The sequence below is a fragment of the Macrobrachium nipponense genome, chromosome 25 (genome assembly GCF_015104395.2).
Source record: "Macrobrachium nipponense isolate FS-2020 chromosome 25, ASM1510439v2, whole genome shotgun sequence".
NCBI classification, from domain to species: Eukaryota; Metazoa; Arthropoda; class Malacostraca; order Decapoda; family Palaemonidae; genus Macrobrachium; species Macrobrachium nipponense.
The window spans coordinates 805,222-826,166 of record NC_087214.1 but is presented as its reverse complement, the minus strand read 5'-3'; the positions used below and the strand labels follow the sequence as shown (position 1 = coordinate 826,166).

The 20,945-nt window shown below is 46.6% G+C and overlaps 1 protein-coding gene across 6 annotated transcripts in view; it reads right to left on the bottom strand.

Annotated features, from left to right (window-relative positions):
• Window positions 1-269: 269 nt before the first annotated feature.
• LOC135199245 (organic cation transporter protein-like) overlaps window positions 270-20,945 on the bottom strand; it is a 72,973-nt gene continuing 52,297 nt past the window's right edge. For all 6 annotated transcript variants that reach the window (XM_064227126.1, XM_064227129.1, XM_064227127.1 and 3 more), the window contains 5 exons: window positions 20,691-20,844; window positions 6,288-6,475; window positions 5,823-5,995; window positions 4,635-4,819; window positions 270-1,303 (listed from right to left, as the gene is read on the bottom strand). In XM_064227126.1, coding sequence (XP_064083196.1) covers window positions 1,133-1,303; window positions 4,635-4,819; window positions 5,823-5,995; window positions 6,288-6,475; window positions 20,691-20,844 — 871 coding nt within the window. In that variant the 3' untranslated portion in view covers window positions 270-1,132. The remainder of the gene's footprint in view (window positions 1,304-4,634; window positions 4,820-5,822; window positions 5,996-6,287; window positions 6,476-20,690; window positions 20,845-20,945) is intronic.

Below are 20,945 nucleotides of genomic sequence, written 5' to 3'. Positions count from 1 at the left end.
TTGATAGTATTGTCATGATAGCTAAAGTAGTGAATATATGAAGTGAGAACGTTGGTTTTCTGTATATGGTAAATTTGTATTCTGTCGTGTCTCTGATTATTAAAAACATCAAGAAAAGGAATTTTGTTGTCTGTTTCCCATTCAACTTTAAATTTGATGCTGGGCACTAATGCGTTTAATTTTTACCAGTCATATTGATATATATATATTATATTATATATATATATGATATATATATATATATATATATATATATATATATATATATATATATATATATATATATACATAAAGGTAGTACTGAAAAATATGTGATACATACCCAGTTATTAGTAGATATTAAATAGCGAAGACAAACCACTGTCATACAATGCATTCTACAACTTTATAATACAATTGTATTAACAAACTCAAAATCTTTTATGCTTCTTCAGGTTCTTTAAAAAGAAACCAACCGTTATGTAACTCCCGCGACATTCACTAAATATTATTACTGCTGTGCTATGAGGCAAATTTTTTTAATGTACTTATTTTTTAGTGATTTCTCTGGTGGTATTTGTTTACATATGGAATAATTTTATTTCTATAATGCAGCTTCAATTTGTGTGTTTATATTGTGTTCTTCTTTGACCTCTCTAAACATATTTTTAGACCTAACTTTCCCTAAATTCCTCTTTATTGCATATCTTGCTTCTTTAAATGCTACTTAAACATTCCTTCAATTGAATTCAATATATTTGACTGGTAAAGCATACAGCGTCCGAATTTTACCGTTTCTCACAATGTACGTTGCTGTAAGAATAATCTAGCTTTTTCCTAATATACACTGAACTGCAGAGAGATGGTTTACGTAGACAGCATACAGAAATCGGAGAGTGAGCCCGGTTTAGTAATACGAGAAAATAAAAGCTTTAGTAATAATGGAGATTATTTGCAATGCTCAATTATAATAGACTTCTGAATAAACAAAATGAAAGTGGTGGCTTTTCCACCAAATTGTTTGCGCTGAAGAATACTTTTGAGAAGAGCTAAAGCAACTTTTTTTCTATTTCCTAGTGACCCCCAGCACCCAAAACTGATTTATCTTTCCTAGTGACCCCCAGCCCCCCAACACTTTTTCTAATCTTCTGACTTAGAGATGAGTGGTTCCTTCTGTTTGTTTGGTTTCTGCTTCCTTTTTTCTAAAGAAGCTGGTTTCTGGCAGTTCTTGGTCCTTCGTTTCAGGTAGAGTAGTGGCCAGTATAGCAGCTATCAGTGATATGCCTCCAAAAAGAGCAGAAGGTGCCCAGATAGCGACTGTGCCCTGTAGTCGAAAGATTGCTTTGTTAGAATACTGAAGTTTTGTTAAGTGAATGGCAGCAAGACAGGGTTATGGTTTTACATTTAGTAAAATGCTGTCAAAAAGTATAATATGCAAACTGTAGATGATAGCTTGGGCACACTATTCACGCAAATCGAACATTACTACAGTAATTTAACTCTTGCCCAGACGACAAATCATCATGGAAAACTACTAACTCTCTCTCTCTCTCTCTCTCTCTCTCTCTCTCTCTCTCTCTCTCTCTCTCTCTCTCTCTCTCTCTCTCTCTCTCACGGGATGAGTTTGTGGATATCAGTCTAGAATTAACTAATGTATAGTGTGCCTAGAATAGTTTTGCACTGTGCCTGTGTCAGAACTAGAAGAATTATTAATCTAGGAAGCACATGATACTTTATGGGAATTGTTTCAAAATGTTTCAACATTTTCTAATAATTTTCAAAAATGTTTCAACATTTTCTAATAATTTTCAAACGGCTTTTAAATCGTAAATACAACCATACCATTTGGTTCAAAGGTGGTGATCACGTACACATTAAATAGAATATCCTACTACTCTACAAAATAAATTTAATTGTGTATTCACAAAAGGACAAATCTTTGCCTTACACAACCAATTATTTAGCAGGTTATGAGGCAACTGCAGTAGAGAGCTGCCTTCTCATTGGACTTGCAACTTCTTTCAACATCTTGACTCCTTTGAAAGTGGCAAACTAATGGTTCTTATTGTCAATTTCTGCCGTATGACACTTGCCATTATCTTGGGGAGAACAAAGCTGGGGTGAACTTCACAACCATTTCTACGGATCTTTCCTAGATAGTGACTCCTAAAGGTTTTAACCCAGTATGTATTCACCTTTGGGGCGTGTTTCGTATAAACCCATTGGAGATGACCATGAAAACATAAAGAAAAGATTGTAAATGTTGTGAAGATAATGACCCCCCAAAAATATTAGTCTTAGATAACTATCCCGAACTTTGCCGGAGGTTACTATCTAGGAAAGATCCTCTTCTACTAGTGCTGACGAACAGTGTGACAAGGCCAATTATAAACACCACTAACCTTGTGCAAGAGGTAAAGCCCCTCTCACACAGACTAAAATGAGCGAGGGGTGATCATTAACCGGGCAAACCTTGGCCGGTTTTACCTATACAGTGGTACCTCGAGATACGAAATTAATCCGTTCCGAGACGGCCTTCGTATTATGAGTTTTTCGTAACTTGGAACACTTTTACATGTAAAATGGCTAATCCGTTCCAAGCCCTCCAAAAACACCCCAGTAAATTATATTTCCAGGCCTAAAACACATGTTCTAGGGTTACGACGGAAGAAATATGACTCCAAAAAGGCAAAATACTGTGCATACTTGAGTAATATTCAACTGCATGTAATGTTCAACCCCATTTTTACTGCATATATTAGGACTTTAGCATATGTCCCTTAGCAATAAGCCTAGCCTATGTTAGCGGTTGCTACTGTAGCCTAGTCTATGATTCTGACATCTAAACCTAAGAGCTAAAAGCTTAGAATATGCCAATAAAATATATAAATAATCAGTATGTACTCATTTCAAATAATTATTAATTAATCATTAACTATAATACACAAACAAACAAAAAACAAACCTTCCGATCGATTGTTTACATCCAGCTCTTACCCGTCTTAGAGTATCGAACGAGCGCCAAACAATCATTTTTCCTAGCACACAGTAAGCCATAAATTGTCATTAGTATCTCTCTTCAACTAATGAAACCACCAAACAGTATTCGCGTTCTCCAGATTCGCGGACTCACACATTCGCGGATTTCTCTCGGGAACGTTTCCCCGCATTATTCGCGGAAAATTCGCGCATTCGCGGTATTTTTCTATGAGAAATATCCACAAATTCCTGGTTTTTGTGATCAATTTCATCATAAAATGCACTTTTTGTGATAAAACTATTAAAAAAAACCAAGTATGAACATTTTTAGTGGTTTTTCTTAAGTTTTAACTAACAAAATAGGCTGTTTTTAGCGCTTTTATAGGGGTTCCAAACATTCGCGGATTCTAACTATTCACGGGGGGGTCTGATACGTATCCCCCGCGAATACGGGGGGAACACTGTAATAACCATTCATTTCTATTCTTTATTCTATCTTTACCTAATGAAGATACCGAGTTACTGACAGCTATAATGAAACATGCATATACGTAATGTAATAATAAAACAGAAGAAGAATTCTAAAAAATACGTATTTGTTGGCAGTCTGATTTATTTTATATTTTATGATATCTAATTCACAATTTTTTTTTATTAAATGTATTGCATGTATACTCATTTAAAATAATTATTAAGTAACCATTAACTATAATAAACAAACAAAAACAAAAAAGCTTCCAAACGTCTGTTTACATCCAGCACTTACGAGTATCGAACGATCGCCAAGCAATCACTTTTAGACAGTAAGCCATAAATTTTCATTACATTATCTCTCTTCAACTACTGAAACTACCAAACAGTATAATAACCATTCATTTCTATTCTTTATTCTATCTTTACCTAATGTTTTTTTTTATTAAATGTATTGCATGAATAAGTTTTTCCATTTACAGCAACCTTTTACCAATAGAATACTTAAAGCACAAGGGGTAGATGCTGACCAATAGGAGAGCAGGACCTTATGGGGTGACTAGCATCAGGAACCAATGGGAGAGCGGGAGGATGGTGGCGAGTTTACTCAGTTGGCGGCGCGGGAGTTTTCAAATTGTTCTCTGTGGTCCGGGCGAATCTCAGGACTTTACAGCAACAACCTTTCGTATCTTGAAAACTTTTCGTATGTAGAGCAGTAAAATTTTTCGCATTGGCTTTCGTAACTTGGATTTTTCGTAAGTTGAGCCTTTCGTATCTCGAGGTACTACTGTATTCCTTCATCCAGTAAGTACCCTGCTTATTACATACTGGATAAAATGGCCTACCTATTTAGACAGTTGGCAGTATGTACACCTGATGGTAATAAGGATGAGTATGTAAGAAGCATAACAGTTTTCAACCAGAATAATTTATAAAACCTTTGAAGCGCACCATTTTCTTCAAGTTAAACAAGTAAAAATGAGAAAAATCAAGCAGAATTAATTTTGCAATTCTGAACCAACAAGCATGAACCACCAGATGTACAAAACTGGAAGATGCCACTGTGAGCCTCTCTGTGATTGTGCTACATCAGACTAAATAATGCAGCATCCATATTCATAACATTTTCCTCCAAAACAATTCAGAGGTTTCAGCTGACCCCAAAATGATCATTTATAATGTCACATACAAATACTGAAACTTACCAGCATGTCATTAATGTAGGGCGAGAAAAAACTGCCAATCCTGGCGCAGGCACTTGACTGCGACACAGCAAGGGGACGATACTTGGTGGGAAACAGCTCTGCCGTGTACACAAAAGCCAAATGAAAGGCAGAGGTGATCATGAATTTCCCAGCATGTGCCAAGGCTACTGTGGGCCATGTTACTCCTGTAGGAATTGGGAGACACAGATCATTCATTCTTGAAATCAAATTGGATACGAGGATATGAATAATTAAAATATCCTGTGTATCTGAGTGAGGGGTTTGGTGGTTTTAAATGTTCCAATATCTTGTTTATTAGCATGAGTACAGCATTCAACACAGTAATCCCTAATGATAACATAAATGTAAAGTTATCAACTTCTGTCAGGCCTTCAAGATCTGATCACAACGATAAACTAAAACTTAAAACAAAAGAGGAAAATAAACAGGACTTGACACTAGAATCACTATTTTTTATATTTTTACCTAAATTCTTTCAGTTCAAATACTAGTGTACCTGTCTTGATGAAAATGATGTAAATGTTTAAGAAATAACTAAATTACATAGCATTTGATATATCAAGTTCATTATATTACACATAAAAAAAAATTGGAAAAACATGGCATTGTATTTAACAGGATAAAATGGAGTTCAAGTTTTCAAGTAAGCAAGGTTTTGGAAGCTATGCAACAAAAATCTGATTATGTACTCATTAACTCTGACTATACACTTGTGTATATAGTATATACAGGCAGTCCCCAGTTAATGGCGGACTCGGTCAATAGCGATCCGGTTCTACGTATAGTGCTTGTCCAGCACCATAAAATCTGCAATGTATGGCACCATAATGAGCCAAGTTTTGGTTATTGGCACCATAAGGTGCTGATAAGAGTTATGATGCCATAACAAACCTATCAGAGATGCCACTAACCGTTTATTGGCGCCATTAACCAAAACTTGGCTCCATAAGGGCACAGGTATCGTAAGTACAAAGAACCAGCCGCAGGTATTGTAAGTGCAAAGAACCAGCTAGAAGTATTGCAAGGGCAAAGAATGCCAGGAAATCGGGTATCATTATGAACTTTGCTACAGAAAAGTGATGGAACTGAACAAGCCATGGCACACTTCAGTCCAGATCCAGCCAGGCAAAAGCGAATTGGTACTGAAAGTCACAGGTACTGACTCACCGTTCGTGCCTACAACCAGTAAGGTTGTTATGAGCAAAATGAAAATCGATCCAGCAAGGTAGAGTCCAATAAAAGTTTTCTTCCTGCCGATGACTGCAACGGCCCACCAGAGCAAGAAGTAGCTGGGGAGTTCCAACAGTCCGCCCAGAAAGACGAACAAGTAGGGGTCCGTGCTGTCAATAGAGGTTAATCAAATGAGGTACATCAAGTCCTCTGTTCATTCTGATGAAGAAAAGATTGCTTTGTTCTCTGCATCACCGCACGGTGAGAGTTTAAGGCGTGCAGTTTCTCAAGTGCTAATGGGAAAATGCCTCTGATTGGACTAACCTCAATTGGCAATCAGATGTAAAATCCATTTGTTGAATCTAATAATACAATAAATTTATAGCTTCTATCTTGAAATGTCTGTCTTGACCACTTAAAACGTGTGTCCTGAACGGAAGATGTTATGATGTGACAACTTACCTCAGGTTTGTGGCATTAAGCGCAGTGCCATAGTACACCATAGACACGGAAAACCAGCAGAAGAGCATCACCAGAATATGTCTCCTAGTCTTTGGAATGATGTAGAGTACTGCAGTGTCCTTCAGGGAATGAACTGCTCGAGAAAGGAGATTTTTTCCATTGCACTTGTCCCCTTTATCATCACGTGTCTGGCGTTCAAAGTACGCAAAGAAAGTCACAAACTGTCTGCTTCATAAATCTTTAGAACACAGAAGCAATATGTAGCGACACAGACTAAACTTTAATATGTTAATGTGAAAGAGTAATTAAAATTTACCATCAAACCCTGAATAAGTGCACCTATGTCATAACTAATATTAAAATCACAATATTAATAGTACCCTTATTTGAATAATCACAGCAAAAATCTCCGTGAGATGGATCAAGAACTGACATACATTCGAAATAGGACAATTATACAGAACGACGTTGGTGGAGTATGGCAGTTCTTGTTTCCAAGCTACGTACTACGTCTGGCTTGGAAATAGACACCACCACTAATTTATTTGGTTAAGAATGTCTCCAAGTCTCCTCCTTGGTACATATTAATTTTTCTTTCTTGATCGACCATTTTAAATTAGCATATCTATATTTTAACCCCCTGCAGAATCTTGGCTACGTTGGCGAACCAAATTGTCTAAACTCAAACGAAATAAAATTCAGTTATGGGAGCCAAAATGTTACAAATAGTGAAGATTTACTAGAGTCGCGCAATTACATTACTTTTCCTTTGATATGTTTCTGCAATAACTTGAATGCACATTATGCTACTCAGGGCCGGGGCTAGGAATTGTGGAGGCCCAATTAGAAAATTTAAAACTTATGTATGTTAAATTTTGTTTAGTATACTTGTCTTAACCAAAAATCTATTTTTTTTAAATATAAAAAAGATCTTTCAAGCAGAAATTTTCTGTTGGTATGGTACGCATCATAATGCGAGGCATAATACTTCCTCATTCTTCATGTTTTCTGTAGTGGTTTATTCCTCTTGGAAGACAGGAAAGGCTTCCACCGGAACTGGCATGAGGCCCCTCAAAATTCAACTATACAAACTTCTCTGGTGACATCTCTCTTATCTCACCACAGTACTCAGACTTGGGTTGCCAAGGTAATCCTAAACCCATAATCTAGTATACTGGTATTTTAAGGGTTTGTCAATAAATTTCTCAGGGTTTTAAAGAAAGACAATTATGCAAAGAATCATAACTAAACAGCGCAATCTACACTGACCCCCAAGTTACACGTCAAGTCAGCTAAAGTAGATTCACATCAACCGTGCATCTGATGTCTAGGCCAGTCCCCTATGATGCTCCTAATTGGCTGTTGATAATCCAATCACAGGGCTGGAAACTCTCAGTCTCTCGAGAGTTCACATAGGCAGGATGTATGTTCCACTTCTTCTGAGGGATACATCTTTCTGAAGTATCCCTGCCTATGTGGACGGGCCTAGACATCAGATGCATGGTTGATGTGAATCTACTATAGTGCTGAACGATCAGGCTTGAGGACAGAACTTCAGAAGACAATATTTGACATGAAAACAGGACTGGAATGGCATGGAATATAAAATTTAAGAATCAACAGAAGGTAATGGGGGATACAGAAGGAAGAGGTCAATTATTGAAAAAATAATTGTTCTGATACGTAATACAAATCATCGGTCCTTTAACAATAGGAATGTAACTTAGTGGCAGCTGGAACCGGTTGTAAGCTTTGAACAATGGGGTTCGGTTGTTAACTGCTTGTCCGACAGTCGGCAGTCCGCGCAACTGAGAGGTGAAGAACCACTTTGCTTTCGGCCACGCTGGGTGATAGACGTGTTGTTCGTGCTCTGCCCGCTTCTGTTGTATGCTTTGGAATACTCCTTCAATTGTGAAGATATTATTACTTTCTCTTATACTAGTGTGCTTGTGTGGAAATAACGTGAGTACTTAGTTATTTTTGTCATATTCTCATGGATTGGAATCCCCCCCCCCCCCCCCCCATCAGCCGCAGATTGTGCCCTGGTGTTGAGGGCCGTAAGTGTGGGGCCTTTTGATCCCTTCTCAAGGTTGATCCTCATGAGTTTTGTGCTCTGTGTCGAGGGCGTGAGTGCTCTCGCACCGAGCTGTGTAATGTTTGTATTATTTGATCGGAGGAGCAGTGGGAGCGTTACGAAGGGAGGAAGAAACCGCGTAAGCCGGGCAGGGAGTCATCGGAGGGTTCTCCAGTTACTCCCCTGGTCACGGACAAGTCTTCTTCTTTCCTCCCTCCGTCACAGCTCCCGCGTATGGCTCCTTCCCCTTGGGGGGGTGTATCTCGCTCCTTCTCTTCCCTTGATCAGTCGAGTGTAGAGGAGGGGGCGAGGTACCCCGACGTGCAATTGTATTCAGGGTCTTCCATTTGCTCGGGGTGGGAACTGTCCCCCCCCCCCCCCCCTCATTAACCCGAGACTTTCTTCCTCAGGTTTGCTTGCCGTGGGGGACGATATCAGCCGGGTCTGGTACTCGCTGGGGCTCTAGGACACCGAGCGTTCAGGGGCTGCTGTGTCATCTCGCGAGGGGGACCAGGCTGGTAACCCATGGCCCTGTGACTATGACCACGACTATAGTGTCCACACCAGGGTATGCTGTGCCTCCTCACCTTGTGTATACGCAGCACGTATCTAGGGTGACCCCAACAGCTGCAGTGCAGGCGCCGCTGCCGGGTGTGCAGAGGATGGTCGTAACGCCGCCGCCTGGTTTTGCTGCTCTTGCTCCAGCCCCTGACTTCCGGTGTCCCAAGAGCTCCCAGTTGGATCTGCCGCCAGTTCCTAGGATGCCGCTGGTTCCTAGGATGCCGCTGGTTCCTGCTCCGCCTCCTGTTCCTGTGCTTGCTGCTCCCGTACCAGTTCCTGCCCAGGTCCTTCCAGACGGGGGCAGCCGGGCCCTGTTATTTCAGCAACTACCCCAGCTCCACCCTGGATGGAGGATCTGACGGTGGTCCTGAGGAAGTTGACGAAGAAGAAGAGGAAGGTGTCGTCGTCTGCTGCCGCCTCCTCCCCTTCGACTTCCAAGGCCCCACAGCCGAGGAAGAAGAAGGTAGCCTCCTCCCCCCCTAAGAAGTCTCGCTCTGAGACCTCTAAGGGTCCATACCACTCCGGTGGGATGGTTGGGGCTTCTGCTGGTCCTCCTGTTCCTTCGGGAACGGGCCCGTCTCTCCTTCTGCAAAGAAGAAGACGGGGACTGGAGGGTTACCGGCTAACATCGGTACCTCCTCGCCTGGCGCCAGAGGTTCTGCCTTGACGCCAGGTACTGTCTCGGCCTCTCGTTCACGAGAGGTACCAAGTGTACGGTCGCCCGCGGGTGACCGTGCAGCCAAGACCCAGGCAGCCGAGTTCACTCAGCGCCAGGATCCAGGCACAGAGCGGAAGATTGGTGGGAGTCGCCCAGGTGCCTCCCGCCAGGCCAGCAATCGCTCTCGTGGCGAGCCGCCGGTACCCAGGGTTGACGCAACGGTCCCAGACCTGCCGCGGGTTGAGGCGAGGAAGAGGTCCCCCCGGACGCCTGGATCAGCCTCGGCTGGTTCAAGCGGCGTGACGCCGTGAGGACAGGACTCGCTCCCACAGCGACAGCAGACTCTGCCGGTCCCCTGACCGCCGCTCCCACCGGGACCGGGTGGATAGGGGGACCAGCAGCAGCTCTTCTGATGCTCGGGACCGTCGCCGCTGTACGTGGTTTAGCCGCGCGACCAGGCCTGCAGCTTGATCGCCAACCACAAGTTGGCGAGCATCTGTAGCCCCCCCAGCACGCCTGTTCTGGCGGTGGGTGAGGGGGGGAGTGTCAGGTCTTCCTCTCCTATCCCTTCAACTTCCTTGGGTTGCACCGGGAAGAGCGAGGTGATCAGGAGCAATCGCTCCTCGTGTGCTCCTCGCCCTCCTGCCACGAGGGCCTACGAACCTGGCACGGTCCTAGGACCGACCAGATCGTACACACAAGTAGCAGGAGGAGACCATGAGGGGTCTGTTGTGGTTTCTCCTGTGGAAGGAGGAGGGTCTCGGAAAGCGTTCTCACTGGATGGGCTTGACGGTCCATCTCCGCAAGACGCAGTCACTCCTGAGATCCAGAGGTCGTTTGCTGAGGTTATTGCGCTGATCCGTCAGCACAATGACCTCGGGGAAGGATCGCCGCTCCCACCTTCCGAGCCTACATCTAGGCTGGAGTTGTTCTGGGGACCTAAGAAAGAACCCAGGACGACAGTGGGTCTGCCGCGATCAGCCTGGGCCGACAGTGTGCTAAGCCAGGTGGACGCTCTCATCTCTGGACAGGAGGGTTCGCTTCGGTCTGGCAGGTCGTCCAAGCCCCTTCCCCCACCTCTACTACGACAGAGGCGATTCTACGTGCCAAGAGTTCCAGGACCGTCTGATGGGACACTCAGTGGTATTGATGAGCAACAACACCACAGTAGTGGCGTACGTCAACAAACAGGGAGGCCTAGTGTCCCTCCCATTGCATCAGTTGACGTTGCAGGTGCACGAGTGGGCTGTGGCACACTCGGTAGAGCTATCAGCCTGCTACATTGCAGGCAAGAGGAATGTAGTAGCGGACAAGCTCAGCTGTTGCGATCAGGTGATAGGAAACAAGCGAGTGGTCCCTTCACCCAGACATGGCGGAAAGGCTCTTCAACCTGTGGGGCGTCCAGTCGTGCATCTGTTCGCCACCCAGCACAACAGAAAACTCGAGGTTTTCTACTCGGTTGTGCCGGACCCATGGGCAGCTGCAGAGTACGCTCTTCAACATCCGTGGGACAACCTCTTCATATACACCTTTCCCCCGTTCTGTCTGATTCGCAAGGTGATCAGCAGGGTGCTGGTCATTGCGAATCTTCAGATGATTCTGGTGGCGCCCAAATGGCCTCAGGCTGTTTGGTATCCGGACCTGCTGGCTCTGCTCGCCGAAGCACTGAGGGAGATTCCCCCTTGGCACACCCTCCTGTGCCAGCCACATGTGGAACGGTACCACCGGTCAGTTCAGTCCCTGTGTCTTCACAGCTGGCTGTTATCCACCATCTCTTGCGAGCAAGAGGCTTTTCTCGCCAAGCAGCAACAGAGATGGCTGGGTACCTCAGACAGTCCTCTGCAGCTGTATACTAGGGAAAGTGGTCCGTCTTCTGTGGTTGGTATCGTGGACGGGGTCTCTCTCCTCTCAGAGACACTCTTCAGCAGGTAATGGATTTCCTTGTTTTCCTTCGCCGAGAGAAGCTCCTCTCCGTCTCCACAGTTAAAGGCTACAGAGCCGCCTTGTCCCTAGTCCTTAAATTGCGGGGAGTGGATATCTCCTCTTCCTTCGAGATCTCCCTCCTTATGAAGAGCTTCAAGAGGTCTTGCCCACCCAGGGAACTCAGGCCCCCGGGGTGGGATGTGGCTCTCGTCCTTAGGAGTTTGACTTGAAGTCCCTTCAAGCCACTCCGAGAGTCGTCAGACAGGGGTCTAGCCCTCAAGACCCTCTTCCTGCTGGCCCTGGCATCGGCAGAGAGTAGGGGAACTTCATGGTCTTTCCTTTAATGTTAAACATTCGAGGGGATGTGGATCTGTGACGCTCAATTTCGTCCCGGCGCTATCTGAAGAGAACTCGGCACCTCAGGCCTGAGTGTTGACGCCTCTTCGTTAGCACCAGGGTTACCAAGAAAGAAAGAAAGAGGTATCCAAGAACACTCTTTCTTTCTGGTTGCACCCGTACCCTTCGTCCAAGAGCCCACGAAGTCAGAGGTATTGGTCCAACCTTTGCGTTCCACAAGAACTTCTCCATGGCACAGGTTCTGAAGGCAGGGGTTTGGGCCAACCAGACTTTTACCTCCTTCTACCTTTGGGATATTGCCCACAGGTCCTTGGACACCTTTTCCTTGGGACCCGTGGTGGCTGCTCAACAAGTTGTGTAGCTTACCCAGCACCCGAGCAGACAGAACAGCATCGCATCCTTGTGTGACTGCATGAATGGACGAGTGAAAGAATGTGTGACTGGCTTCTCTTCCTCCTCTTTTCTCCCCCTCTACCTGTGGGCAGAGGGCCGCGGTCGTCACTACGCTGGACAGGAGGCAGATGCAGGTAAACTACGCGACCGAGCTCCAGCCTATCCCTTTCAGTAGGGATTGGAGCGGTTATCCACCACTCCCTTAACAAGGGGGGGGGGGGGGGGGGGAGTGGAGCCCAACAAGAGACAAACCCATAACTTTACCTTGGCTCTTGAAGTAGGAACTAGTTCTTGCTTGCTATTTATAAGAGGTATGCTTGCCTCCCTCTTATAAATTTGGTCCAGAAGTCTGACCACTGATCCTGCGGTGCACACCCCGATCAGCTGGGCAGAGGCTAGGATCCCTCCCTCTGCTCTTACGACCAGGGAGGGAACCAAGGTTGGACGAACACTAGTCTGTTCATAAGACTCAGATTCCACCCACCAATAAGTGAGTCTTCCTATTGTTAAAGGACCGATGGTTTGTATTACGTATCGGAACAAATCACAATTTGTCGAAAATAGTATTTTTCCTAACTATACAAACCTGAGGCCCTTTACACATAGTCCCATCTCATGCCACCCCTCACTCTGTTTTTCCTGGGCCTAAAGCAAAGTGATTCTTCACCTCTCAGTCGCGCGGACCGCCGACTGTCGGACAAGCAGTTAACTACCGAACCCCCATGTTCGAAGCTTACGAGCGGTTCCAGCTGCCGCTAAGTTACATTCCTATTGTTAAAGGACCTCAGGTTTGTATAGTTAGGAAAAATTGCAATTTGTCCAAAATTGCATTTTTCCTAACTATACAAACCTGAGGTCCTTTTACAATAGGAAGGTAACTAGCGGCAGCTGGATGGTCGTAAGCTTTCGAACAAGGGAGTTCGGTAGTTAACTGCTTGTCTGACAGTGTGTTCGCCGCGCGACTGGGAGGTGAAGAATCACTTTTGCTTTAGGCCCAAGCAAAAACTGCAGAGTGAGGGGTGGCATGAGGTGGGGCTATGTGTAAAAGAACCTCAGGTTTGTATAGTTAGGAAAAATGCAATTTTGGACAAACTGCTATTTGTTCCGACACGGAATACAAACCTTTCAGTCCTTTTACAATAGGAAGACTCACTTCTTGGTGGTAGGAATCCGAGTCTTTTGTGAACAGAATGGTGTTCGCCCAACCTTGGAAGCCTCCCTGGTTGTAAGAGCGAGGGAGGGATCCAAGCCTCTGTCCGATTGATCGGGGTGTGCACCGCAGGATCAATGGTCAGACCTCTGGACCAAGTACTAAGAGAGAGGCAAGCGTATCTCTTCGTACCAGCAAGCAAGAACTTGTTCCTGTTTGCAAGAGGCAACATAAAGTTATGGGTTTGTCTCTTGTTGGCATCCACACACCCCCCCCTTGTTGGGGGAAGTGTGGATATTCGCTCCCATCCCTAGTGAAAGGGATAGGATGGGGCTCTGTCGAGTAGCTCACCTGCATTTCGTCCTTATCCAGCAAGGTGACGACCGTATCCCTCTACCCACAGGTAGAGGGGGAGAAAAAGATGGGAAGAGGAGCCAGTCACACACTCATTCACTCATCCATTCTTACAGTCACACCAGGACTCGATGCTGTTCAGCCTGCGAGGGTCTGGGTTAGCTACACAACGTGTTAAGCAGCCACCACGGGTCCCAAGGAAAACGATCCAAGGACCTGTGGGCAATATCCCAAAGGTAGAAGGAGGTGCATGTGGTCTGGTTGTACCAGACCCCTGCCTTCAGTACCTGCACCACGGAGAAGTTCTTGTGGAACGCGAGGGAATGTACTTCTTCTAGGTCATCCTGGTGCTGATGAAGAGGCTTCAACACTCAGCTTGGGGTGTCGAGTTTCTTCAGATAGCGCCGTCACGCCCTCACAGGACAAAGCAGCATCTCCTTTGCATCGAAGGCGGTGAAGTCCATTAGGGAGGGGATTGTGAAGGACTCTAACCGATCGTCAGGGACCGAAGGATTCTGAGTCTTCGCTATGAAGTTTGGTACGAAATCGAGCGTCACGGATCCCCATCCCTTGGATGCTTGACTTTGCTGGAAAAGTCATGCAGTTACCTCAGAGGAAAAGAAGGGAATAGTCGCATGACCTATCCCTCTTCTCGACTTCGGTGATGTCCGGTGATGTCCAGTACCCATACTGGTCTATCCGTCTGCAGCGAAGTGTCTCGCATTCTCCTATCCCCATGCAGTGAAGTTCTTCTTCTCGGTAGTGGATAGGACACCGACACTCCATGGTGGGTGTCGATGGTATGGGTACTGGGACAACCGAACTAAGTCCACAGCGAAGTTCGTAACTGACTCGGGCGCTCTGACAGCTGCCGACTGACTGCATTCGGTAGGAGGCAAGTTGTCCAAGCATCCGAGCAAGTCACGTGACCTTCGCCTTTAAAGGGTTATGCCGAGAGACCAAACAAATCGTATTTGTTTGTCACCGATGCCAGCCGGCGAGGTGGTGATTCTCTTAAGGCATGTGCCCAACAGGCGAAAGTCAATTGCCTTCTAGAGACCGAGGTCCCTGATGGCAAGACATCTCATAGTATAGTTGAATCTCAGCTAAGGAGAAACAACACTGTGCCGTTGAAGACGAAGGTGGACAGAGAATGCAACCTACGTCTTCATAGCCGAATCAAGAGAAGGATTCTCAAGATTCTGAACCTGTGCTAACAAATGACTGAAAACGCTAACCGCTATTTCATTGCTGTCCGGTGAGGAGTCGTAGTTGCAATGAAACCAGAGCGCTTTTCAGTAATGAAAACACAGGAAGTACTGCCTGAAGAACTGCTTCTCATGGGCTGAACATTTGGAAGTAGAGCTGTCAGGTCGGGGAGTAGGCGATGTCTTCTGATACATCTGTTAATTCGGGGTGAAGAATGAACAATTGCACACCTACGAATATGAGATATTTTGAAGACAAACTCAGATGTATGCAAAAATCATTTGCATTATCGCAGTGCGATGCAGCGGGAGACTATTACAGACTTCTGTTACCGTGCGGTAAACAGAAAGATGAAAGAGTCCAAGAGATATCTGTTGGAAATTCTCGCAATGTCGAAGGCGATGAAATCGAGCGTCACAGCAGTAGATGGTCCTTCATGTATGCGAGAATCCCCGTTAATCAGAGACCTAAGTCCGTGTTTGTTGGGCAGAGATACGGTTTGGTAGTCAATCAAAGGAGGGGAGAGACATAAACGACCGTGCATCTCGGAGAGCCAGCTGCTACTGAGCTGCTATCAGGCAGTTCAATACACAGTAGCTCTCGCTGACTCGTCATCCTGAGTTGCCAGGTAATCCATTCCACGAAGGAATGCGTTCGGCTAGAACCATCGAGCTATAAAAAAAAAAATACGCTCGAGCAATTATATTTAAACGAAACGGATTTCGGTAAATACAAAAGCTGATTTGGTGTTGTCGTGACAATACCAAGTATCTAAAATCGAAACTGGTAACTCCTGGGAGGTTGCTGGCAGCGCCTACAACCCGGACAATTCAACTGCTTAACAGAATCATGTCGCGAGGGTAATATACGTAGTATATTTGTAGGTTTCTGTACAACGACCTCCATCCTAAATTCTTTTCCCCTCGAGGAATGAGACTAAGGATTGGAGATTGACCGCCTTCGTTCTCTAGTCAAGAGAGTGAAGGAGAAGTCCTCCCCAAAGGAAAGCTTCAATGGTGAACAGAATACCGAAGAAGACAGTTCAAGCCAAACTGGATGTTCCCGTCCGTTCTCTATTCCAGGTTGGTCGCTTACTGTGAGATACTCTTCTTTCAGCAGCAGTCTTCTTCCAAATGTTAGAAATTCCAGGAATTCGAGCATTAGGTGAAGTTCCCGATTATCGTGGTAACAATTATCGGGGATTCTCGTCTCGCTCACTTTGGACCATGGTCTCGCCTAAGTGTTTGGAGATCATAAAAAACCCGAACACTGAGAGTGCTAGAAATTCCGCAGAATTCTAAGCAGTCTGCGAAACCCCCACCGAATTCGTAGGGGCAGCCATCGCCTTGCGGCGATGGCCTCTCAGAGTCTGGGAAAACGAATCGTCAGGAGAAAACGTTTTCCCGAGGAGGGTTACGAACTCGCACTGTAGGTAAGGGTCTGTCGCCACTGTGAACGTCGTCTGGGTGGGGCTGATCGACACCTGACAGGAGAGAGCCGATACCGTCCTCCCGACTCATTCCAGTCCTCGTCGAGGTCAAAACCTCTCAGGAGGACCGAAGGGGTATTCAAATACGGTGTCCGAAGACACATAGAAATGCCACTGTCACAGTAGAGGAGGTGGAAGTAGCTTGTTCGACCAGCCAGATCTGAGAGAGCCTTCTTGTCCGGAGACGAGAGACTCTACCTGGTTCAACACAGTCGGCAAGCTCCGATCGCGGCAGACCCACCGTCGGTTTGGGTTCCCTCTTCGGGCCCCAAAACGACTCGAGCCGAGATGTGGGCTCTGCTGGTGGGAGCGGTGATCCTTCCCAGAGGTGGTTGTGCTGAGGAATCAGCGCCATAACCTTGGCAAAGTTCCTCTGGATCTCGGAAGTCACAGCATCTTGCGGAGTAGGACCGTCAAGCCCCTCGAACAAGAGCATATCCCGAGAACCTCCCCCTTCAGGAGGTCTCCTCCTGCCACTTGCGCGTACGTCCTGGTCGGTCCGAAGATCGTGCCTGGTACATACGGCGTCGTGACGGGATCATGCGGGGCGCGCCCCTCATGATCACTCCGCTGTGCCTCGCTCTTCTTGGTGTAAACCGAGGAAGTTGAAAGCATGGGAGAGGAAGACCTGACGCTCCCCTTCGCTCGCTGGCTGAACCAGTGGGCTTGGAGGGCTGCAGGCGATTGCCAACCCGTGGTGGGGATCGAGCTGCAGGCCTAGTCGTGTCGTTTCCCTGGGGAGAACGGCTGGACCTAGAACAGCGGCCCCGATCTCGTGTGTCAGGGGAACTGCTGCTGGTTGCCGTACCCGTTCGCTCCTTGTGGGAGCGACGGTCAGACGACCTGCAGAGACCCCTGTCACGGTGAGACCGATGCTTGCTTTCACGACACGTCACACCGCTGGCGCCGGTGATCGGGGGGACCTCTTCCCAGCCTCGGCCCGTGGCCGGTCAGAGACCGTCACGTCAACCCGGGTAGCCAGCTGATCGCTACGAGAGCGAGAGCTGGCCTGGTGGGAGGCGCCTGAGCGGCTCTCACCAGCCTTCCGCTCCGTGCCGTGAAACTGGCTCCGAGCAAGCTCTGGCGCCTGATTCTTGGCTGCACGGTCACTGGTAGGTGACGGTACACTCGGTATCTCTCGCGGACGAGAGGCCGAGACGGAACCTGGTGTAGTGGCAGAGCCCCTGACACCAGGCGAGGAAGTACTGGTGTTAGCCGGTACCCCTCTGGTCCCCGTAGTCTTCTTCCTTGCGGAAGAAGAGACGGGCCCCGCTCCCGAAGTAGCAGGAGGACCAGCGGAAGAACCCCCCCCGTCCCACCGAGGTGAGACGGGTTCCAAGAAGCTCCCGAGGGAGACTTCTTAGGAGGGGAGGAGGCAACCTTCTTCCTCGGCTGTGAAGCCTTGGAAGTCGAAGGGGAAGAGGCGGTAGCCTACGACAACGAAGAAGATGAAGATGACGATGACACCTTCCTCCTCTTCTTTGTCAGCTTCCTCAGGACAGACGTAAGATCTGCCATCCAGGGTGGAGCCGGGGCTGCTGTAGCCGAAGACACAGGGCCCGGACGCACCTGTACGGACAGACCAAAGTCTGGGGCAGCACCACCACGAACAGGGACAACGTCAGCAGGCATGGGCATCTCGGGAACAGCAGGGACAGCCAGCACAGCATCGGCAGGTACGGCAGGCAGCACCGGTAACACAGGAGGTGGAGCAGCAGCCAGCGACATCCTGGTACTGGCAGCAAGTCCAGGGGCGAGTTCTAGGGCAGTGGAAGTCTGGTCGAGGCAGCGCGGCAACCCCGAGGGGCGGCAGCACGCCCCCCCCTCGGTACGGTGAACGGACCCTGCACAGCGGCTGTAGGCGAGACTGATACCACGTGAGGCGAGTACACCAGGTGAGGAGGGGCAGCGTACCCTGGAGTCAACAAGGTCGTTGTCGTGGTTACCGCTCCATGGGTGACCGCAGCAGACCCAGGTAGATAAAGCAGCAGCCCCTGGACACTAAGCACGCCCTGCAGACCGAAGGACGCCCACACCTGACCAAGGTCACCCCTCGTGGCAGCAGCATCTGCAGAAGAAACAGTAGAGTGATTATGGGGGGGGTCCCCTCGCACCAGGGGGGGGGGGGGGGGGTGGGGGGGGGGGGGGGGGGGGGGCGAGCCCCACCCGGTACGAATGGAAGACCCCGAATACAATTCGTCGGGGCACCGAGCGCCCTCCTCCACGCCCGACAGATCGGGCGAGGAGAAGGACCCGGATACCCCTCCCCCCCGAAGGGGAAGGGCCATCCGTGGGGGGGCAGGAAGAAGACGAAGAATCAGTTACCAAGGGAGTCGCGGGAGAGCTTCCGACGACTTGGCAGGCCCTCGCTTCCCCCACCCCCGCACAGCACCCACTGCACCCAAAACTAATATACGGCACGGCCGAGAGCAATCGTGCCCTCGGCACCAAGCGCAAGGGCATAAGGATCATACCAGAATCTTGATCCACAATGAATATTGATGCAATCAATAATAATAAGATATAAAAATGAAAAAGAATCTTGCATTACGATTTCACTTTCACACAAAATAAAGGGCTTGGGTCGAGCGCATTCGCGCCCTCGGCTCAGAGCGCAAGGGGAAAGGATCCATTCCCGGTTATGAGCGGAAACCTTGATCCATGATGAATTGATGCAATCAAAATAATATATGAAAATGAAAAAGAATACTGCACTTGCGATTTCACTTTCACACAAATTAAAAGGGGAAGGATCAATTCCCGGGTAAGAGAGGAAACCTTGATCCAATGAATATGATGCAATCAAAATAATATATGAAAATGAAAAAGAATACTGCACTTGCGATTTCACTTTCACACAAAATAAAAGGGGAAGGATCAATTCCCGGGTAAGAGCGGAAACATTGATCCAAAATTAATATTGATGCAATCAAAAATAATATATGAAAATGAAAAAGAATACTGCACTTGCGATTCCACTTTCACACAAAATAAAGGGCTCGTGCCGAGCGCATTCGCGCCCTCGGCACCGAGCGCACAGGGCAAAAATATAAATGAAAAAGAGTACTTACTTACAATTTTCACTTACACATTTTCACCCAAAATACACGGCTCGGGGCGAGCGCGCTCTCGCCCTCAGCACCGAGCACACAAAATATGAGGATCAATTCTGGGAAACTTTTGAATTTTCCGCACTTACGCCCTACAGTCCCTGCAGTCGTCAGTAGAGGAGGGTGTAGAGAACTCATGATCTAAAACAAATCACTTCAATGTAATTGAATAATAAAGAATAGTGAATAATTGTACTTACAATTTTCAGTCACACAATGTAAACAGAAAAAGAAACACAACTATACGAAAAGCAAACGACGAAAAAGCGGGCAGAGAGCGAAGATAAACACGTCTATCCACCAGCGGGCCGAAAGCAAAAGTGGTTCTTCACCTCCCAGTCACGCGGCGCGCGCACTGTCGGACAAGCAGTTAACTACCGAACTCCCTTGTTCGAAAGCTTATGACCGACCATCCAGCTGCCGCTAGTTACTTTCCTATTGTAAAAGGACCGAAAGGTTTGTATTCCGTGTCGGAACAAATACAATTTTCGACAAATTGTGATATTAAGAAATTAATAGATAACGAGTGTTACAAATGGATCCACTGGAAGTTCTCAATTTTCATGTTCAATGTCAAAAGTCGCAAATCTGGTCTTGAATGAATCTTATAAAAACGTCCCTTGAAACACCTTTCGAGTCTACTCAATTCAGAACTGCCTCCAATACTCTACAATAGTCTATCTTTTCTCCTTTGCAATTTTTCATTTACCTCATCACTTATTTCACCCATTGATTAAAACACAGATTTCTCCAAAGCAACAAAACAAATTAAAAAAAAACATTATCTTAGAGGTACCAAATAAGTGTTACGATATAGAGATCTTAATAAAAGGCTTATCTCCAAGACTATACAACAAAATATTTGAAGTGAAGATCATACAAGAAGAAAGCAAATTTTAAAAACAAACTCAAGACTCCAATTCTGGAGGAGCTACGATGCTGATGAGAAAACACTAAAAGACAATTATAAAGCAACTTAATTAAAAAATGCATAAGAGCCCACTGGAGAGGGGATCATCCCTGTGGAGGGCTGTACAACAAACCCAAATAAATGAATAAAGGCTCTGTGCAATATGTAAGAACATGGAGTAAAGAATAAAGTGAGAGTATCCTCACAGACATTACCATGACGTCCTTGTGTATCTTTTCCATATACTGAAACATTTCATCTTTGGGCCTGATTGTGTTCCCGTTGACTTCAGAGCCCCATTTCAAAACTGAGTAGGCGCCTTCAATGCGCCCGTGCAGAATAAGCCAACGGGGAGACTCAGGGAGGTACCTACAATGAAAAGCAATACCCATAACATTAGCTAGAAGATAAAGCAAAATCCACAGTATCATCTACAAGACAAAGCAATATTCACATCATTTCTTTGAGCT